At 36.6% G+C, this 23,836-nt stretch overlaps 1 protein-coding gene across 1 annotated transcript in view; it reads left to right on the top strand.

Annotated features, from left to right (window-relative positions):
* Window positions 1-23,836, top strand: part of ARMC3 (armadillo repeat containing 3) — a 138,477-nt gene that overhangs the window by 78,775 nt on the left and 35,866 nt on the right. The window contains exons 9-11 of the mRNA XM_012556714.2: window positions 1,600-1,752; window positions 1,852-1,957; window positions 21,445-21,694. Coding sequence (XP_012412168.2) covers window positions 1,600-1,752; window positions 1,852-1,957; window positions 21,445-21,694 — 509 coding nt within the window. The remainder of the gene's footprint in view (window positions 1-1,599; window positions 1,753-1,851; window positions 1,958-21,444; window positions 21,695-23,836) is intronic.

Here is a 23,836-nt window from a genome sequence, read left to right as displayed (position 1 = left end):
AGTATTTGCAAATATGGTGACATTTGAAGGTGATACTGCTTCCGTGAAAGAGGGTGATATTTTGAATCAGTGTTAAAGGAAAGGAGACAACATACATTAACTTTAAAATGTAAAATTAGTTGCTGTTAATTTCTGAAAATATTTCTGGGAAAAAAACCAAGCTAATTTAAATATGTGTAACGAATGAGTTCCACATGGAGGCATTGTAATCTAAATTATCAGCATTTTTTCAGAGATTTTTATTCTAATATTATTCTCATATATTAACATCCTAAGAGCACATATCACACATTTTTCTATTTTAATCATATAAATTGACTTTATAAAGGATGATTAATGAAGAATCAAACCTATGACAAAATTTTTTGATGGAATTGTAAATAAATTGCCTAGGAATTGTTTGTAAGCTGTTTCTTTTCAAACTCGCCCTAGTACCTTTTTAAGACATTAAATTGGGTTTGCTTTAAGATATTTTTTCTAGTACATGGTTTTAATAAATAGTAACTGGTTCTCTTAGAACTGACTAGAGAACACTGACTGTGGAATCTAATTTTCTCATTTAGTTCACCGTAATGTTTGGTTTTGTATAGTAATGAGACAGTCGTTTATGAAAAATCCAACTAAATCAAGAGAGAAAAACAATCTTTAGGGATCAAAAAGAAAATTAAAAGGTTTTGGTTTCAAATTTAGTGTTTATTCTGGGCTGAATATTATGGTGTATACTTAAGGTCATAACTTTATTCATTTCCAAATAAAGAACACTATACTAGCTTATTTTTAGATTGTTATGGTAATTTATCAAGTAAAACAATTAATTTAGGCCACTTTAGCATGCATTGTAATTTGAGATAAAAATAACTGGTTTTGGGGGGTATAAAATTATAAATTCCTCAAGACTTGGCTTATACTGTCCTCATTTTAACTTTCTCCTCTCCTCCGCTCATCTCCTGTAAGGCTTGAGCGTCCAGCATACTGAGCAGTTTGAACATCTCGAGCATTCTTCAAATGTTGGGTTTTGTATTTAAAATAACCACGAAATAAACAGATTTGTTTCTTTAGTTAGTGAGAAGGTATCACGTGTACCTACTGAGCACCATGCTAGGCACATGACTGGTGTTTCATAAAACCAAAGCTGTTGCTGTGTGCCGTCGAGTCGATTCTGACTCATACCAACCCTATAGGACAGAGTAGAACTGCCCCATATGGTTTCTAAGGATGGCTGGTGAATTCAAACTGCCAACCTTTTGGTTAGCCGCCGAGCTGTTAACCACCTCGCCACCAGGGCTCATAAGTGCTTGCTGAATCTGAAACTTGCCTCTTTCCTATTATAGGATTTTCATCACCACAGTGCTGATGTCATGTAAGGGAATCTGTGGGGGAAAAATGCAGTATCCATGTTTCATTTCCCACAATCACTTTGTTCTTAAGATTAAATAGGTATTTTGTTGAGTTTAGACTCTGTGACTAAAGTTAGCAAATGGTTTGAATTCTTGTCATACTTTGGGTGGGTAAGTAATAATGCTTGCTCATTAGTAGCTTGCTTGTTGCTCCTTTTTTACAGCAAAATTCTGAATTTGTTTTCTTATGTTTTATGGAAAGCTGAAAATAGAAAGCTTTTTCATGAACTGGAGGTTGAAAAATGCCTTGTCACCCTTTTGGGTTCTGAAAATGATGGAACTAAAATTGCTGCTTCCCAAGCTATTTCAGCAATGTGTGAGAATTCAGGCAGCAAAGATTTTTTCAATAATCAGGGTAAGCAAACTGCTAAAAAATATTTTGAACAATTAGTTTACCAGATTCTAGTTTGCACTGATGCTTTTAAAGTCATATTTTACCTATGTTTTCCCGCAGGGATTCCACAGTTGATTCAGTTGCTAAAAAGTGACAATGATGAGGTAAGGGAAGCAGCAGCTCTAGCCTTGGCTAATCTGACAACTTGCCATCCTGCTAATGCAAAGTAAGTACAAAAATGCTCGCTCGGCACTGATTTGTTATGGGATATTTAACAGTCCAAGATATTTTTCTTTTTCTTTTTTTTCCCCAAGATGTTTTCATTTTAATATTTTGGCTTTCAAGGTAGTCTACGTATTCTTTCAGATGGTCTATTCTCAGTTATTACTCAGGATCCCTTATGAAAACAGAGTCATAAGATAGGCTTCTTTTCAAAGTTATTACAAAATCTTGATTGTTTCCAGGCTGGTTGGGAAAATGTGTAGGCCGTTTGACTCAGGCAATAGGCTATCTCTTGTGCAGGTCCAGTACAAATAAAACGGGTAATGCTGGAAACATTAAAGATGACAGTATCTAAACATTTGATAAATCTAGAGAAATGTTTAAAAGCCCCATTTTAAAAGGATATAAATTTTAGATAAATCTGGAAACATTTAAAACAATTTAAAAACAACATATCATGAGAAAATATATGGAGAAATCTTAGGGGAAAGAAATGCCTTCTGTATTCTAAGCACTGTGGTATGTGATTTATTATTTTAAAATTGAATTCTCAGAATCCACTTAACAAATGAGGAAACTGAGGCTCTGCAAGGTTACCTAGTTTTCCTGGGTACATGTATTTATTAAAAGAGCTGATCGAGAAATTAAACTGAGGTATACGGAACTCCAAAGTCTATGTTCTTTCCTCTAAAGGAGGTAAGACTGTTTTATAAAGCAGTCAGAATTTCTTGAAGGCAACATTCACAAATTAGTATTTGCCCTCCCTGTATCTCATTTGGTACTTTAGTTGTTAACTTTCTTATATTACTGTTTTGTAACATTGTGTCTAAAATTACCCTTTTCTAACTTGAAATAAATCCTCCCACCACATACATAATCTATTTAACCTTTCCCTTTCTCTACTCCCACGCAAGTATTTTATAAGAAAAGCTTAATGGAATGACTAAAAATCTAACAATGCTCAATAAAATGGCAAAAATGCACAAGCATCAAAACAAAACTATGCTCCTTTAATAGCTATACTCTTTGATATAGCAATTTCCTAAATTAAGGGTCATCATCATCTGTATAAAAGCACACAGATTTTTAGAGTATTGAGTGATAATAAGTAGCAATTTGAAAATAGCATATTCAGTGATTTTTTTAGTATTGGCATGCCAGTGCAAAAATCTTATCACTTCTATCTCCAGTGTATTTAGGTTTATATTATTATCTAGACTTCTTTAATAGGCTTTCACAGTGTACAGATGTCTTGATTTGATAGGAGTTTGCCTGGTTTATATCATCACAGTTTTATATATAATCAGAAAATTAGAATGGTAAATAGTTCTAAAAGAGACTGCTTTCAGATTTTCTCTTTCAATTTATTTTAGTCAATTTTTGTCATCTGACTATAGTTTTGTTAATACAGAAAGGTCAGTTTTATTAACATAGAAAAGTCAGTTAGACTATCCATTCTGATATTTTTTCAATTTGTTTTTTGATAAGGAAAATGGGCCATAAATGAAAGTGGTTTTCTGGATGTTCTTTGGGGTCTGTATAATTTCCTCTTTGGACTTTTTCAACTAAAAAATATTGAAAATAAATGTTTTTGAGGGCAAATGGAGTCACATTTGACACAGTTATAACAAATGCTGAAGACTGGAATTGAAAAACACTCTATAGTCAATCAAAAGGAATGAAAACAAACAAACCACATTTTGTAGACCCATCTAACAGGCCTCCTAGAGTCTTAATTACTAAAGCCAAACACAACAAAATAGGTAACGAGGATGATTGGTTATTTTTAATAAAAAATGTTTCCCATTCAGATCTTTAAAAAATTATTAATCTCAGAACAGTTCTGCATTCCCTGAATCACTTTTTAGAATCAGTCCACTTTATCAATTCTCCTGGCAGGTGGTCTATGACAGGCTCTCTGGCTTTGCTGCCAAGGTGGCTGGGGGGTTAGGGTTTTCTAGTTGCTCTTCCACTACAAGTAAGTAGTAAGTAAAGGAGGCCATTAAGAAGCAAAAACTAAAGCAAAGTCCTCCATGTGCATTTGGTAGCTGTTTGGGTATCTGATCACTGCAAATACTGTGAATACAATTTTGAATATGTTAAAATGTAACCCATTTTCCTACACTCATACCTTGATTATCTTAAATGGATTTCTAATTCATTAACTCAGGGCACCGTCTTGAGTGGGAGTTGAATTTCATCAATTGAATAATCACTGGTGTGTTATAATAACATATGAGGATTGTGTAATTTCCTCTACGTATAGAGTTGCTATGAGTCGGAATCGACTCGATGGCAATGGGTAATAGATTTTTGCCTGGAAAATTATGAGTTAATCAAAATTTTCTAAATTGAACAATCACTGGTGTGTTATAATGACATGATGCTGGTGTAATTTCCTCTATGTAATAGATTTTTGCCTGGAAAATTATGGGCTAATCAAAATTTTTGAAATAAAAAAAAAAGTCAACCTGGGCAAAGAGAAACATACTTTGTTGTGATTCTTTATGTAACTGACAGTTTTTTTAATTAAAATTGTTTTTATAATCTAAAAATTGAATTTTATCATCTATATCTGAAATAATTTTTAATTTAAAATATATGAATTGAGAATTTCACATTTTGCTTTCTTATAGTAAGAAAGCATACTCCTATGTGATAAAATAGTAACATGAACGATTTTAGTAGCAATAATGAAGAACCAGCCCAGACGCGTTTGTGAAAGACTTTCAACTTAAAAGTAATTATGAACATCACTGTAATTGGTGCCAAAAGATCTTGCCTATCTAGTAGTCTCTGTGATTGAGCCTTCCTAGATACTCAGGTTTTCTGGATATTTGAAAATTTACTTCTTTAATCAACAAAACTTTGTAAAATTTATAATAACTTTGAACCAAAGTCTTCTAAAATCCTTCCTTCCTGACCTTCTGAAACTGATCATTCTGGCACTAAACTTTTCTCTTGGGGATTTGTGGTTACAGTTTTGAATAAGTGGTTATCACATGCTCTACAGTGGTGTTTCAGGACCTGTTAAGGAAGGTGGGAGTGCTGGGCCACTTGAATAGAGCCCCCAAGCGGCAGTGCCTTTTGGGCTTTGACGCGTTTTGCCCACTCCTTATTGGTAGGCTGTCAGTTATTAATTCTCACTGCTGTCAATGATTGACATAGCCTTCCTGCCACAGTTCCCTTTTAACACCTTCCTATGGTTAATAAAAAGCTTGGATCCCAAGCCAAGCTGGATCAGATTTTATATAAAGGCCATAAATGAGCGCCTCAAACCTCTTCTATAAGTACACATTTTGACTCTTCAGAGGCCTTTTTATTTTCTCTCATAGTTGTCACATGTTTTCGATATGTGAAATTTCCTCATCTTTGAGTTATGGATAAGTGAGATTGTACTTAAAAATAATAATTAACAAACATAAATGCCTTTACTTATAAATAAGTCAATGTTGGCAAGTAACATGATGAAGAGTAAAATAGGCTATAAAATATATTAGTATTTTCAACTTCCATAGTATTTTGCTGTGGGTCTTTTGTACTAATTGCTCTCTCTTCATTGACTGCTCCTCCCCAGATAGCTGGCAGCTCACTCCCGTACCTCCTTCAAGTCTCTGTTCAAATGTCACCTTCTCAGTGAGGCCTACCATGACTATATTGTTAAAAATCCACATGTACATTACTTTTTTTATAGCACTTACTATTGTCTAATGTACTATATGATAACATAGTAATAATTATGTTTATTATTTATTGTCTGTTTTCCTCCACCAGCATCAGTGAAGAGATTGACCTTTGTCTATTTAATTTACTGATACCTAGAACAGTGCCCAGCCTATAGTAGTCATTCAGGGGAAAATAGGCTTACACCAAAAATTCAGCCAAAATAAAAGGACAGTGAAAAAATGGAAGATCTATTTGACATTAACCAATGTTCATAACAGAAAGTAATCACCTCTATCATTTGTGATTTTGTTTTGTTTTTAACTTAATTTGGATAACACAGGCAACAGTGGAGGCTTGCCTGTAGGAGTCATCTATTGACACTTTTCCTTTTTCATTATCTGAAGAATAAAGGTTACTAAACGTGGGTAAAAATATGAAAAAGCAATGAACAATAATAAATATAGCTATTTGAAGGTATAGTAAAAGAGGAACAGAACAGCAGAATTCACTTATTTGAAGTGGTAGAAGGATAAAGAAAAGTAAAAAAAAAATTAAGTGAATAAATAAAAAGTGAGAGGGCTAAAACAACCCCATGTAAATAAATAGACGTAGATGGAAATCAAGTGGCAATAATATATTTTATATTTCTATTTTTCCTTTCTTGGTCTTCTGCTAATCTCTTTGACAATTCTCAATTTATAATACTATTTGAAAAGGAGAAAGTTGTTAATTTTTCAAATAGCAAATAATCTTTTTTAGTTAAATTTTTTACATTTATGTTGTACTCTTCTATCCAATTAGTCATATCAAAGTTTTACATTGTTTATGCAAGTGCTGACAGAATTATTCTTGGTTCACATTCTACTGGGGGCAGATGCTACATATTATTAGAATAATCTTTATTAATTTATAACATCACTGCCATCTGTTGGATCTAATCAGAACTAGAGTTTTTAAGTTATCCCAAGAGATAAATAGACTCAGTGTTTTTCATTTCCCTTTGTCAATGCTAACTAAAGTCTAGCCATTGGTAAACTATGACTATATTAGAAAACTGGTATGAATTTTGGCTAGATTTTTCAAAAGATACAATTGATTTTAGGAAATAAAATGCAATAAATAAAATAAAAATATAAAAAGTAATAACTACAATGATTTTAATACCTATAGACAAGTAAATAAAAACTGTGGTTTAAGCTAAATGAATGTTGAATGAAACTATGCCATTTTCTTTTCTTTTCAGACTTACATACTTTGTTATAGAAAATATATAATCAAGTTTCCATTGTTTATGCATAGATCATACTAAGCCTGGTTTTTCATACTTATTCCACATTATCAGCGTGATGAACTGGGTGATTTCCTTAAAACCTGGAGTCCCTTTTAGCTCCATTTCCTTATTTTTTATTTTTATTTTTTGTACCCCTTCTTGACTTCCCACATGAACAATGACCCAAGAAAGTTCTAAATGGCAGCGCGTATTTATATAGTGGTTACAAAAAAAAAAAATTAGTTGATTGATTATTGGGCTACTGCTGGCCTCCAGAATGCCAGAGACAAAGAGCTCTTCTCTGCAGACTGTCCTGATGTTGTGTGATCGATGGTCAGGACCACAACAAAGGAAATGATGAGGTGAGTAAGGCGTCTACCCCAAAGGGACTCCAGAAAGAGATAGAATGCCCCCAAATTATGTGGAAGTGCATTTGTGTGCTTTGGGAACTTTTGAATGCCCTCAGTATATATGGATGAGCTGTCATTTTATATTATCAGTCTTAATATTTCACTTCACTAACTTAGAAATAAGCACTGACTGAATAATTTTAATATCTACTAAAACTATTCATGTAGTACCATGACTAAGAAACTCATGTAACTTGTAAAGAAAAATTTTAAAGGTATGCCACAAACAGAACTTCATACACTACTTCAAGAAAAGTCAGTCCTTCATTTGTTCACAGGGACTACACCCACATCAGTCATTGTAATATTCTCAGAGAAGAACATGATCTGAAGTGATTTTTTTTTTGAAATATTAAATCTCGCTGGAGTGTAGAGAATACTTTGCATGCCTTTTTTTCTTTTTCACCCCATTAAATAGATTTAGAGGATGGTAATGTATTTGTAGGGAGCCCTGGTGGCACAGTGGTCAGCAGTTGGAGCCCACCCGGTGGGTCCATGGGAGAAAGATGTAGCAGTCTGCTTCCTTAAAGATTACAGTCTTGGAAACCCTATGGGGCAGTTCTGCCCTGTCCTGTAGGGTCACTATGAATCAGAATCATCTCAATGGCAACGGGTTTTCAATGGGTACTTGTATGCTTATTTTTACCATTTCTTTTATTCTGTAGATTTAAGTGTAGATTAATGCTCATTCCTTAGAATTGCCTATATTTGATTGTGGACTGCAGCCTGCAGTGCAGTGAATGCTGATGGTCATTTTGAAGGGAAAAAAACTTGAAGTTGACAAAATACCACAAATTTTCCCTTCTTTCCCCTGCCCGCGCCCCATTTTCTCAACAGGAAGAGATGGGATATATATACCTTTGGGATGCTGAATATGTGTACTATCACCCTTTGAAAAAATAAATTTTAACACCCTGTCCTCCATCATACTTCTTGGCTAATACTCACAGGTGCACTTAGAATAAGTAATCTTCTTACTTAGAATAATTTCATTAAAGAAACATTGACCATACAGGCAATCCACAGTGATTTACAAAATTAAAATGCAGTCTCATGAAAAATACAAACTCCTGGTATAGGCTTGAAAGTATTTTAAGGTTGGATTTAATAATGTTAAAACTGTACAGTTGCTGCCTTTGTTGCATAAGGGCTTTTCATAAGCAAACTGCTGAGAGTTCCATTTTCCCTTCTAACAGTGAAGGCAACAACTGTGTTTTCATACTGACCCCTGGTGGCAGTTTAGGAGGAGGTTGGAGGAGGGGCAAAAAAGGTAAATAGAACGATCGTTCTGTATTTTAATGAAATGCACACTAATTTAATTTGGAACACTCTCCGGTGTGTCTAAAATAATATTTTGAAGCATTATTAAAAGATTGTGATCTGGAAAGCATTTCATTGTAATGCTTTTAAAAAGATAATATTCTACTACTAAATATGTGTTTTCTAGATGCTTCTGTTTGTTTTTGTCCCTTTTGAAAGTACAGTCATTTTAAAAGATTTTAATACATTCATTGTACTGGTATCATTTTACAGCTATCTTCTGTGCTATTTGATTATATAGGATAAATATAATATGCTTAAACAACATAAATTAATCTCATTTTTATTGTAGTTACTCTGTAGTTGTTTTTCGCTCGTCTTTGAATAATGAAAAGATTATTTTGTTTCAAAATTCTTATTCGTATCATTTTGTTGTAAGAGTCTAGATTCTCTGAATTAGAATGCTAACAATATAAGTGTAGTTCAAGATAACATTAGCTAGTTTCATACTTTCTAGGAGGAGGTTCAGTTATGGATTAAGGATGATTCCAACTTTTGTATTACAGATGATACCTCAAAGAACTTAAAGTATTACTGAATACTTTTAAAGACTTATGGAATTAATAGATAAACTAGATGGGAGGAGTCTTCATGGTAAACTTGAGAATTATTCTTGCCTATTTCTATCCAAGTTTACTTAGTGTATCTTTTTCGTTTCTAACATTAGAGCCTAGATTACTTCCCTGCTTGAAGGAATCCTGTTATAACATTGGATATACTGTATTGGAAAAATCATACTGGATTGGAAAAAATACATGTTAAAGAGCTGAATGTTTCATAAAACGAGCGGATTTCACATTGCCATTTTGTGTCAGTGGATGCCTACCCTCCCTTGACAGTTTGGATTTTATTAACTACTAGTTTTGTGAGGCTGGGTGAATCCCATGAAATGCTCAATTAGAAAATTGTCCATGCTGCTTTTATTATTTCATTAGAGAGCGGAGACTGACACTTCCATAACTCCATTTTAAAATTGCTGACACTCTTTTTTCAGACTTAATTTCCAATGTCACTGGTTTTCAGAGGAAGTTATCAAATAGTTTGGAAACCTTTAGATTGTATGATTTTTTTCTCTTTCAATTTGAAGCTTTGAAGCAGTCCTTAAAATCTGTGTAATTTGATTTTTTACTTATCCTTGACTTTTTATATTAATCATTTTCCATGATCTTTCTTCATTTTTTTTGGAAATGATCCTTATTACTCATTGATTACATGTAAATGGAAGGTAGGCTTCTTAAAAAAATCCTCCCAACTCTAGCCCTGCAGATATTGGAGACTTGACTAGCTGAAACAGTTGTCTGTAAGTGAAAATTTCATACACGCATACAAATTTGGAAATATTATCATATTTCCCTATGATCCAAGAAGTTGCGACAGAATATAGGAAACTGTCTGCCCTTGTGGCTCACTGCATATTAGAAGAAGAAGATGATGATGATGATGATTGAGCTAAGTACTTGAAATGAAATATATCATTAAATCCTAGCAGTGGTCCTATGAGGTAGGAAATATTATTATCATTGTCCATTTAGTAGGCAAAGAAACAGAGGCACAGTACTTAATCAAGTTTGCAGAGGTGGGGTAGACACTCACACCATGGCAGTCTGTTATGTATACCCACAGTGAGCTTGCAGAAATGAAGTTCTTATTCTCCACCCTTGGAGCTTTTCTCTCTGTCTCCTGTTCAATGTCTCCCTTACTCTGAACTTCTCCAGATTTTCCCCACTGTAATGTTCCGCTTTGCCTTCATGATCTCTTCGAATTCCTCCAGACTGGAATGTTCCAGGGACCGTTGTACTTCAGTGTGTACCTTTGGAGGAGTCTTTCACCCCCTCCCTTTCCCTTTACTTCCTAACTCCGTCCACCTTTCTCTGCTAGATTCCTTTCCCCAACATCCCCTCTCTCCTCCTCCTCTTCTTTTTCCTCTTCCTCTTTTCCCCTTCCCTATAAAGAGAATAAGAGATAGGCAAAAAATGTACCTGATGATTAGTAAGAATTTCCTACTGTAAGTCAAAATGGTCTTCTCTACTGTAAGTAAAAAATGGGATGCCTCATTCACTGAGGAATGATGAAGTGAACCAAGTAGATTTTCTCTTTCCCTAGAAAATACTCTTTAAAGCTTAAGAGTTTGATAAATGTAAAAGGGTAAAATGGATGAAAAGTCAGAAGATCATGGTTTTAATCCTGTTTCTGTTGATTAACTTGCTACGTGAGCAAGTTTTAGTCTCTGAATTTTAGTTTTCTTAATTATAAAACAAAACAGTGAAACTAGGTTATCTTTTATATTTTGTGTATCTAAGTGATTACCCTCTACTCAGTGTCATGGAGAGTCTGGAACGCAACTTCCACAAGGGGCTGGATGGGCTCCCACTTTACTGCTGTTATTATTTCATCCTAGAGGCTAAGGAAGTTATTACCTACAAATTTAGGTTTCTATCATAATTATTTCACAATTATTTCAGCTCTATGCAGTAGGCACTGTTCTAGGCTGTAGCGATACAGCAGGGAACAAGACAAAGGTCCCTGCTTTCATGAAACTTACATCTTAGTCAGGGAGACAGACAATACATGTGTAATTTTTAAAAGGTAATTTCAGAAATGATAACAGCATAAATCAAATCAAAGAAGGCATGGCTGCAGAGAGAGGAATGACACTAGGGAGGAAGCCAGAGAGGGGTCATCCGGAAGGCCTCTCTGAAGAAGTGACGTTTGAGCTGATGAGAATAAGTCAGTGCTGTGAAGTACCCAGGGTTATTTATTTGCTGTCACATCAGAGCACTCAGCATCCTTATTATTTAGTTAAGAAACTCAACAACATGGTATCTCTAATTGCTTTGGGATTCTGACCCTTGTCATCTACAGATATGTAAATAGACTGATTTCCAGGCTACAAAGAAACATTTGGTCATTGCAGAAGTTATTTATTCTGGATAATCTAACACCTTGACCATATTCCTATTTTATTAGTGGACAAGTCAACCATATCAAATAAAGACAGTTGTTCTTCCTGATAGCAGGTAGTTAACTATTGGCAGGGCATTCCAGCTTTTGAAACATAAGGTGGCATGTTTGGAAATGAAGTATTGGGATTGAACAGATAGGCCAATAAAGATTCCATGTCACTTGTAAGAAAATTACATTTGATTTTTCCAGACTTTGGTTGACTGCCTCCTAAGTGGTAGCAAAACCATGCACCTTGTTTGTGGAAGCATGAATTTAGCGTGTGCTGTTCTCTTTGTAGTCATGCAGTTCTGTCTTTAGAAATCATGACATCATAGCAGCTGTAGCATAAAAGCATAGTCTGAAGAGTCTCAAAATCATACCTATGAAGGCTCATCAATATGATGTAAACGATTTGGGATTTTCTTTCATATTATTTTTTCCATTTTTCTTATTTTGCTATAGGATGCAAAACTTCACACATTCGCTTCTGTGTGTGGGTTTTACTTTAATAAGCACTTCCCTGCAAGTAATGGTGATTCTCTCCCTTAATACAGATAAAATTCTTTAAATAATATTCCTTTAAAAGGAGAAGACTCTTTACTTGTGATGTCAATCCTGGAGTTGAGCCAGAGTGCTGAGTCTCTCTATCCCAGCGCTCTGCAGCTATGGGGCTGCTGGGGGATGGTAGTTGTTTTGGACTCAGAAATTGATCAATTTAGCAAACACACTCCACTCCTTGGATCATTACCTTGATTGAGAAAGTAGCTGAAATGAGAGTCAGGAATCCTGTTCACAGCCTTCCAAATCTTGCTGTGATAACCAGGAGACTTGCTTATCATATCTGCCACGTGCCACTACAGCGCACCTGTACCGTCCTGCCGTGAGCCCGCAAGGCTTGAAAACGCCAACCTCAGTCGCTGCTGCATTTGCAGCTCTCCTGACCACTCGCAGTGTGTCTGCACCAGTGTGTCTTCCTTAATGTCACAAAACTCACTGAGACATATGAAAAGTCATGCTGGTGGGAATGGTTGTAATCACTGTTAACAAACAAGGCTCTTATTGCCAATATTACCATCTGTTCTGTCGGTTTTCACATATTACCCTGTATGTGGGCTCTGTTAAACAGATTTCTCTACTGCCCAAGGTCACCCTTGAGCATGTCACCAGCCTCCACAGATGGGTTGAATGTGAACCTCCAAACTGCAGCAAGGATCAAATTCTGAGATGTAACATATAGTGTCATCTGATGACACAGCCCAAATAAACGTCATCAACAAGGTCTGCAAAGAAAAAATATAGATATCACTTGATATATGAAATGGATATATTCCTAAAAAGTTGTCTGAAGTGCAAAATTTTATTTATTAAACTCTGTATAAAAATCACATCACTATACAATTGGAGAAACACTGGGATGAGGGAAGGAATTAACTAATTTCAAGAGCAGCAAACCTAAACCTGAGCTAAGTGCTTTCTCCCTCATTCCTTCTCAACAACTGCGAAGGTTGTCTTTGAGTTGATTCAATTCAATTAACATAGATTAATTTTCTCAGCACTGAGGATATAAATAAGGCTCAAATACTGCCTCTCAGAAGTATGTACCAGCTGTAGACCTAGCACAGAAGAGAGAGTGATTAACAAGGACAGCCAGTGATAGTCAAGGATGGCTTCATGGAGGAAGTGATCACTGATCACTGAGGTTTTGAAGAGTGAGCTAGAGTTCTTCAGGCAGAAGTGTGGGAGGGATAGGGAAGTCCATTTGGGGCAAAGGGAACAACTAGTGCAAAGTTACACAGACATGAGGTAGCATAGTATTTTCGGTAAGCATTATGTAATTGAATTTTTCCTTAACAATGTTCTTAGTGTCCAGGCTGTACGTTTTTTACCATTGTGGTGCTTGGATACTTAAATGAAAAACTTTGTGCTGAATTCCATTTCATAACAAGTGCAATAAAATAGTATTTTGAGATTGGTACGTTTCTCTAATTGTGAGCATTTGTGCCAATGTTATCTTTTTAACAAAAAGAAATGTATATGTTTAGGAAACAAGTGCTCTGAGCTCATGTAAAAGGACCATCTGACCTAGTTTTGGGGTTAAGAAATGCTTGAAGAAGGGACATTGTGCTGAACTTTGAAAGATGAGTGCAAATTATCCAGAGGAAGAGTATGTCAGGAAGTGGGTACAACATATGGGAATACCCTGAGGTGAGGAAGAGCCTGGCATGTTAAAGGTTGGCAGAGAGGCCCAGAGCACACAGCAAAAGGAAGAGATGGAAGGGTACATGAGGCTGGCAAAGGAAGTTCCATTCATGCAAGGCCTTGTAGGCCATGTGAGAGATTTGGGGCTTTATCCTGAGCAACGGAGAACCATGAAAATTTTAAGTAGGGGAGCAATATGATTAGATTTAAATTTTAAAATATCACTTTAGCTAAAAGGTGGAGAAAGCATTGGAGAGGGAGACCTGTTAGGACAGTACTCATATTATCTATTAATCCGCAGGAGAGGGTGTTGGATTGGACAAGGTGGACGAGAGGGAGAGAAGGGAGGGTTTGAGAAAGATGAAGAAAATAATCAGGACTTGGAAATAGATTGGATGTGCATGACATCAAACTTCACCTCCATTTACATATATCAGATGATACAAACAGATGTTTATTCAGATCCCATATTTGTTTTTTGCCCCCATGCGTCTGTCAGTTTGTCATACTGTGGGGGCTTTCATGTTGCTGTGATGCTGGAAGCTATGCCACCAGTATTCAAACACCAGCACAGTCACCCATGGTGTACAGGTTTTGACTGAGCTTCCAGACTAAGACTAGGAAAAAGGACCTGGTGGTTGTCTTAGTCATATAGTGCTGCTATAACAGAAATACCACAAGTGGATGTTTTTTAACGAAGAGAAGTTTATTTCCTCACAGTCAAAGTAGGCAAAAAGTCCAAATTCAGGGCGTCAGCTCCAGGGGAAGGCTTTTTCTCTCTGTCGGCCTTCTTCTCTTCAGTGTTCCCCTGGACTAGGAGCTTCTCTGTGCAGGGACCCCGGTCCAAAGGATGTGCTCAGCTCCCAGCACTGCTTTTTTGGTGGTATGAGGTCCCTGATTCTCCACTTGCTTCCCTTTCCTTTTATCTCTTACAAGAGATAAAAGGTGGTGCAGGCCACACCCCAGGGAAACTCCCTTTACGTTGGATCAGGGATGTGACCTGGGTTAGGGTGGTGTTACAATCCCACCCTAATCCTCTCTAATGTAAAATTACAATCACAAAATGGAGGACAACCACACAACACTGGGAATCATGGCCTAGCCAAATCGATACACACATTTTTGGGGGACATAATTCAAACCATGACAGTGGTCTACTTCTGAAAAGAACTAGCCAGTGAAAATCTTATGAATAGCAATGGAACATTGTCTGATATAGTGCCGGAAGATGAGTCCTTCAGGTTGGAAGGCACTCAAAATATAACTGGGGAGGAGCTGCCTCCTCAATGTAGTTGATCTTAATGATGTGGTGGGAGTTAAGCTCTCGGGACCTTCATTTGCTATTGTGGCACAACTCAAAATGAGAAGAAACAGCTGCAAATAACCATTAATAATCAGAACATGGAATGTACAAAGTATGTATCTAGGAAAATTGGAAATTGTCAAAAATGAAATGGAACAACACATAAACATCGATATCGTAGGCATTAGTGAGCTGAAATGGACTGGTATTGGCCATTTTGACTCAGACAATCATATGGTCTACTATGCTGGGAATGACAACTTGAAGAGGAATGGCGTTGCATTCATCCTCAAAAAGAATATTCCAAGATCTGTCCTGAAGGACAATGCTGTCAGTGATAGGATAATATCCATATGCCTACAAGGAAGACGAGTTAATATGACTATTATTCAAATTCACACACCAACCACTAAGGCCAAAGAAGAAGAAATTGAAGATTTTTACCACCTTCTGTGGTCTGAAATTGATCAAGCTTGCAATCAAGATGCACTGATAATTATTGGTGATTGGAATGCAAAAGTTGGAAACAAAGAAGGATCGGTAGTTGGAAAATATGGCCTTGGTGGTAGAAATGATGCCAGAGATCACATGATAGAATTTTGCAAGACCAATGACTTCTTCATTGCAAATACCTTTTTTCACCAACATAAACAGCGACTTTACATGTGGACCTCGCCAGATGGAATATGCAGGAATCAAATAGACTACATATGTGGAAAGAGACGATGGAAAAGCTCAATATCATCAGTCAAAACAAGGCCGGGGCAGACTGCAGAACAGACCATCAACTGCTCATATGCAAGTTCAAGTGAAGCTGAAGAAAATTAGAACAAGTCCACGGGAGCTAAAGTATGACCTTGAGCATATCCCACCTGAATTTAGAGACCATCTCAAGAATAGATTTGACACCTTGAACACTAATGACCGAAGACCAGACGAGTTGTGGAACGACATCAAGGACATCATACATGAAGGCGTTCAGTAACAAGACGGGAAAGAAAGAAAAGACCAAAATGGATGTCAGAAGAGACTCTGAAACTTGCTCTTGAACACCAAGTAGCTAAAGCGAAAGGAAGAAATGATGAAGTCGAAGAGCCGAACAGATTTCAAAGGGCTGCTCGAGAAGATAAAGTATTATAATGATATGTATGAAGACCTGGAGATAGAAAACCAAAAGGGAGGAACACGCTCAGCATTTCTCAAGCTGAAAGAACTGAAGAAAAAATTCAAGACTTGAGTTGCAATATTGAAGGATTCTACAGGGAAAATAATAAACGATGCAGGAAGCGTCAAAAGAAGAGGGAAGGAATACACAGCACAGTCACTATATCAAAAAGAATTGGTCAACGTTCAGCCATTTCAGGAGGTAGCATATGATCAGGAACCGATGATACTGAAGGAAGAAGTCCAAGCTGCACTGAAGGCATTGATGAAAAACAAGCCTCCAGGAATTGATGGAATACCAATTGAGATGTTTCAACAAACGGATGCAGCTCTGGAAGAGCTCACTCGTCTATGCCAAGAAATTTGGAAGACAGCTACCTGGCCAACCAACTTGAAGAGATCCATATTTATGCCTACTGCCAAGAAAGGTGATCCAGCTGAATGTGGAAATTATTGAACAATATCATTAATATCACATGCAAGTAAAATTTTGCTGAAGATAATTCAAAAGCAGCTGCAGCAGTATATCGACAGGGAACTGCCAGAAATTCAAGCCAGATTCAGAAGAGGATGTGGAACTAGGAATATCATTGCTGATGTCAGATGGATCCTGGCTGAAAAGCAGAGAATACCAGAAAGATGTTTTCCTGTGTTTTATTGGCTATGCAAAGGCATTTGACTATGTAGATCATAACAAATTATGGATAACATTGTGAAGAATGGGAATTCCAGAACACTTAATTGTGCTTATGAGGAACCTGCATATAGATCAAGAGGCAGTCATTCGAACAGAACAAGGGGATACTGTGTGGTTTAAAATCAGGAAAGGTGTGCATCAGGGTAGTATCCTTTCACCATACCTATTCAATCTGTATGCTGAGCAAATAATCCAAGAAGCTGGGCTATATGAAGAAGGGCGTGGCATCAGGATTGGAAGAAGACTCATTAATGACCTCCAATATGCAGACAACACAACCTTGCTTGCTGAAAGTGAAGAGGACTTGAAGCACTTACTGATGAAGATCAAAGACCACAGCCTTCAGTATGGATTACACCTCAACATAAAGGAAACAAAATTCCTCACAACTGGACCAATAAGCAACATCATGATAAACGGAGAAAAGATTGAAGTTGCCAAGGATTTCATTTTACTTGGATCCACTCCTGGAAGCAGCAGTCAAGAAATCAAATGATGCATTGCATCGGGCAAATCTGCTGCAAAAGACTGCTTTGAAGTGTTGAAAAGCAAAGATATCACCTTAAAGACTAAGGTGCACCTGACCCAAGCCATGGTGTTTTCATTTGCCTCATATGCATGTGAAAGCTGGACGATGAATAAGGAAGACTGAAGAAGAATTGATGCCTTTGAATTATGGTGTTGGAGAAGAGTATTGAATATACCATGGACTGCCAAAAGAACTATCAAATCTGTCTTGGAAGGAGTGCGACCAGAATGTTCCTTGGAAGCAAGGATGGCGAGACTATGTCTCACATACTTAGGACATGTTGTCAGGAGGGATCAATCCCTAGAGAAGGACATCATGCCTGGTAAAGCAGAGGATCAGCAAAAAAGAGGAAGCCCCTCAATGAGATGGATTGACACAGTGGCTGTAACAATGGGCTCAAACATAGCAACGATAGTGGTGAGGATGGCGCAGGACCAGGCAGTGTTTCGTTCTGTTGTACATAGGGTCGCTATGAGTCAGAATCAACTCGATGACACCTAACAACAACATATTTGTTTTTTAGTGTTTTTTTTTTTTCCTTCAGTTTATATTTTAAACTCTTATTTGATTAAACTCCAATTGGATGGAGACTAATGGTAGTAAATATCAGAATATATTTTCAAATTATTGTGACATATGGCCTTATAATTTTGGATTTTATAACAAAGCAATTTGACTTCTGTCCCATTCATTTGGATAATGTTATACTATCGAAGAAACTCAAATGTGTTTTTAAAATATGACATGCTTCAGCTTGTGTACGTGTTAGAGACAGGGAAAAAGAAAACAGATTGCCTGGCGTTTGAAAGAAGCAAAATGAATGTAATTCTTTTTAAAATGTACAAATTCTGTACTCTATATAAGTGATTTTTTTAAGGTAAGAATAATATCTTGATTTTTTACCACATTAATTTCATCTCAGTTACGCTGTTTACACTTAAACTGAGCTGCACATCACAAATAACGGGCAGATATGTACAATATAATGCACGTTGTTCCTCCCAGCTGTGCACGTATGGTTTGTCATTCTGTGCTGACAGTTATGTGAATTTAGTAAAAGCTATATTCCACTGTGTACTAGAATCTTTGGTTTTTTAAGCAGGTTTTTATGTACTTCCCCTTTACTGCCTCCATAAAGAGAAAAGAAAAGAGCAGAAGGTAAAGATACAAATGAACCAAAGTGAAATGTGCCTTTGTACAGGAGAAAGGAAGAGGCAAAACTGCAGCAGAGAGGCTGAGAGCACAGGCGCACCACTGTACATTCGTGTATCTCGGTGACCAATTTTTCTTATAAGCAAGAGAAACTAAAATGATGGAGTGTGGTCCTGTGTACTCAGCTAAGTTTTTCAAAAACTTCCTCATACACACAAAAGACAAAGCCTTGAGAATTTACTGGTATGCATTTACTTATAATACTTCTGGCTTTTATCATGAATGCCGCTGAAAAATCTCCGTATCTCTTTCTTTATTCTCTGTGGTGTTTTAAAAGGTAAACATTGCCGAGAAAAAAACCACTAAGTGATAAAGGAATGGTCCATTTTAGCCAAGGCATGTTTATAATGGCTACAAAATACACAGTATTTGATTTAAGGGACTGAATACATTAAGTGCTTGAAAAATATGTAGAAGAAAAAAAAAGATTGTTGAATAGCTTTAACCCATTGCCGTCGAGTCGATTCCAACTCATAACAACCCTATAGGACAAAATAGAACTGCCCCATGGGGTTTCCAAGGAGTGGCTAGTGGATTCAAACTGCCGAACTTTTGGTTAGCAGCCGAGCTCTTAACCACTGTGCCACCAAGGCTCCAAGTTTACCTTAATTACTTAAAATATGCATAATTTAAAATTCTCTTTGACAGTTTCTTTTCTTAAGTTCAGTGTTTCAACTGCAAGTAAAAATTTGAGATGTTTTCGATGAACTAATATATTGTTGTTGTTAGCTGCCATCGATTCAGCCCCTGACTCGTGTTACAGAGTAGAACTGTTCCATAGGGTTTTCTTGGCTGTAAATCTTTATGGAAGCAGTTCACCAGGAGTTCCTTGGAGCCACTGAGTGGGTTTGAACTGCCAGCCTTTAGATTAGCAGCCAATCGCAAACTGCTTGTGTCACTCAGGCTCCTAAACTAATACATTAGAGCCTCCAAATTTTCCCTTCTTCGTAATCCCAAATGACCAACATCTTAATTAATAATAGGTATAACTGTCATGGAGAAAAATTATCTTTGGAGTGTTTATTTCATCTCCTAGGAAAAGAGATTAAATGCTGGCCCTTGGGCTATCATACTGAGATGCAGGACCTTTCTCCCAATGTTTTTATGTAAGTACAGTTTGGTTCCTTGTCATCTAACCAAATTTTAATTTTAAGGGATGGCTTCCCAAAGAAAGAGTGGGAGATAACCACAAAAAGGGTTAAGTATACACCAAGGATGAAGTACATGTAGAAATGGAATGAGGCACTGACTTTGCCTTGGTATCAATGTGGTGTGTTTTATGGATTGATCTAAATAAGCCAGGAGTGGGAGGCATTTCGTTCTCCAGGGCTACTTCCTCCAGTCATTTCAAACCTGCCCAATCCCCAGTTCCTGTTGTGAGACTTCTTTCAGAGCTCCGGGTTGTGCCACAGTCACAGGCTCCTTTAACTCAGGGCTACCAATCTCCTTATCAACATTTTATTTATTATCTGCTCTGTAATGGATAATTGTCCTTTTCTTGAAAATGTCAGTACGTCTTCATAATCAATAAATTAAAATGAATTTATCAGAATATAGGTTGATGGGCAACATCATAAAGCCTCATTTTTTTCAATTTTGGTTATTAATATGATCCTAAATGCAAAAACCCTGGTGGCATAGTGGTTAAGAGCTACGGCTGCTAACCAAAATGTCAGCAGTTAGAGTCCACCAGGAAAGCCTATGGGGCACTTCTACTCTGTCCTTATAGGGTAGCTATGAGTCAGAATTGACTACACGGCAACGGTTTTGGTTTTTTGGGGTTTGAAATGCAAAAATGTGTCAAATGTAAATTTTAAAGTAGTGTTCATGTTATTGGGGCCTCAAATGTGTTTTTATTGTCTTGTTTAACTCTATTACTGTGATACAATTTAAGTGGATTTTTAACACATAGTCAAGATGCTCTGTATACCTTATTGCTTAGACTATCTCTTATTTGAAATAACTCCAAACATTAAAAAACATAATTAAATTGTCTTCCTCTCATTAACATGATCTAATTTTTATTTTTACTATTTTATGGGTTTTTTTAATTATTAAAAAACAAGGATTATAGAAAGTACAATGTTCTTCAAAGGAGATTTAGGCTTTTCAATTGTGAAAAAAAATGTTAATACATTAATGGATAACTGTGGTCTTATTATATTAGAAACAATAACTTTAACAAGTGATTATGCTTACATTACTAAAATTATTTATTTCAATAATCATGACTTTGATCTTTGATGTTTAATTTGTAAACACAACATTCACATGCACAATGATATGCTGGTTTCATCCATGTTAACCTCTGCCTACAATTAACAACCTAATTTGAGCAAGGGGAAGATGGGCTAAAGAATTTTAACTTACATCAGAAGTTGCCATGCTCACTTGTTCCTCCAATTTAAAGCTCTACTTTCCTATTAGTGAGACATTTTAAATAGAATTTCTTGTAATACAATTTCATAAGTTTCATGGAATAAAAAAAAAAAAAAGAACAGTCATAGTAGAGATTCTAAGCAGTCGTCCTCCATTTTTTTATGTGATCAAAAGCTGTAAAAGTAGAAAAAGGATTATTTAAATGCATTCCTTCCTGAAATATTCCCAGACCCCATTTAAATCACTAGCACCTCAATCCTGGGTTCACCACATTGCAAATTAATTTACTTCTGAAATTTTATTTGTCTACTCATTCATTTTATAAGCCTAAATTGTATGCTTCGAAGATAATTTTTTGCATTCAGATTAATCACGATTGTTTCTCCTTCATATACCCAGTGCAGCTGCTGAAGCTGATGGCATTGATTCATTAATAAATACACTGTCTAGTAAGCGAGATGGAGCAGTTGCAAACGCGGCCACAGTACTGACAAACATGGCAATGCAGGAGCCCCTGCGTGTGAGCATACAGAGTCACAACATCATGCACGCAATCATCAGCCCGCTGCGTTCGGCAAACACCATCGTTCAGAGCAAAGCTGCCCTCATGGTTGCTGCAACTGTGTGTGATGTTGAGGCCCGGACAGAGGTGAGAGGTGTAATATCATTTGTCTTCTTATTGTTCCGGTCACTACCTATTGATGGATTGATTTGAAACGTTTTTAAGTGTTTGGACTACCCATCATTTAAGTTGTCAAAATTGGTGTAACACTTTGGAAAACAAATTGGCATTATCTAGCAAAGAAGGTGAGCATATCCTATAACCTGGTAATTCTATTTCTAGGTATGTACCTAAGAAAATCTCTTGCTTCTGTGTACCAGGAAGCATTGTTTATAATAGCAAAGTAACTGTAAACAAACCAGTTGTTCAGTTGCTAAGAGCATGAATAAATTAATTGTGATATATTCATAAAATGGAATCTCACATTAGTGAAAATGAATGAACTAGAGCTACAAACATCAACATGGATGAACCTCACAAGCATAATGCTGAACAAAAACAAGTTGCAGAAGAACACATACAATATGATTCCATTTATACAATATTCAGACATATGCACAGCTTAACAATATGCTGCTTAGGAATACATACATATAAGTTACAGCTATAAAGAAAAGTAAGAGAATGATTAACCCCAAATCCAAGAAAGGGGCTGCCTCTGATGGGGAACTCAGGGACTAATATGATTGAGAGCAGCACACAGGGGTTCAAGGTCACAGAAACGTGCATCTGTTAAGGTGGGTGGTAGGTAATCAGGTGCCTTCTACTATGATCCTTTACACGTATGGGTTTTATATACTCTTTTTCTTAAATTTCATAATTGTAAAACATAGAATTGCATTTATAAAAATCCATTGTATAAAAAGTTGTCTTTGGTATTGTGGTTGATCCTATTAACTCTTCATGAAGACTTAACATAAGCCTACAAACATGCTATTTTAGCTCACTTTTCTTATATTTACTTGTCACCATGGCACTCATTCAAACAGTCCTGGATTTTATTCCTCTCTCTCCATTAAATAACACTAGCTAACATTTATCGAGCACTTACTATGTGCCAGCCACTGTGCTGCATTTAAGTCTCATGTGAAATAGGTACGTTTATAATTCTCATTTTACATATGAGGAAAATGAGGTTTAAAGAAATAAAGAATGTGCTCAAAATGAGGTTTAAAGAAATAAAGAATGTGCTCAAAGCAGAGCTGGTAAGTGGCAGATCAGGGATATAAAAGCATCTTTCTGATTCCAGAGCCCAAGCACTCACGCTATGCTGTCTGTTCTGACAGTATCAAATCTTTTCTGTCTCTTAGATATCTATCCTGTTACCTGGTCTTCCTTTCCTTTGACTCAGCTCATCTGTGTTCATCCATTCAGTTAGTAAGTTAGTCGCCAAATATTTATTTACCAACTACTACATACTGGGCACCCTGCCAGGCACCAGGAGCAGTGATAAACAGAGGTGTCATGGCCACTACGTTCATGAAGCTTGCAGACTAGTCCATCTATATCCTGAAATCTTCCGACAGATTCTGTTGCGGTCTCTATCCCTGCCAACTCCTACTGTCCACACTGCCTCCACTCTGATCTTTCAAATATGTGAAACTGATCACACCACTGCCCTACTAAAAAGCCCCAATGGCTCGCCATTGCCAAGTGGTAAAACTGCAGTTGCTTAGTGCAGTATGCAAGGGCCCTTGATGATCTGCCTCTACCTTCCTGAACAGCCTAAGGTCCTGCTCTTCCCAGGAGGAACTCTATGCTCCAGAATTACAATACTGCTTGTAATTCCCTGAGCATATTGTGTTCTTTTATTTATATCTCATTGATTTCTCTGCTTGGAAGGCTAGTCTTTTCATCTAATATAGATATTCATGCCCATTCCAAAGAAAGGTGATCAAAATTATAAAACAATATCATTAATATTACATGCTAGCAAAATTTTGCTGAAGATAATTCAAAAACAGCTATAGCTGGACATTGACAGGGAACTGCCAGAAGTTCAAGCTGGATTTAGAAGAGGATGTGGAACAAGGGATATCATTGTTGATGTCACATCCATCCTGGCCTAAAGCAAAGAACACAAGAAAAATGTTCACCTGTGTTTTATTGACTACATGAAGTTATTTGACTGTGTGGATCTTAACAAATTATGGATAACATTACAAAGAATGGGAGTTTCAGAACACTTAATTGTACTCATGAGGGAGCTGTACATAGATCAAGAGGCAG

The sequence above is a fragment of the Trichechus manatus genome, unplaced genomic scaffold (assembly GCF_000243295.1).
Source record: "Trichechus manatus latirostris isolate Lorelei unplaced genomic scaffold, TriManLat1.0 scaffold00075, whole genome shotgun sequence".
NCBI classification, from domain to species: domain Eukaryota; kingdom Metazoa; phylum Chordata; class Mammalia; order Sirenia; family Trichechidae; genus Trichechus; species Trichechus manatus.
Note: the sequence above shows the minus strand (reverse complement) of the source record. Positions and strands in the feature narration are given on the sequence as shown.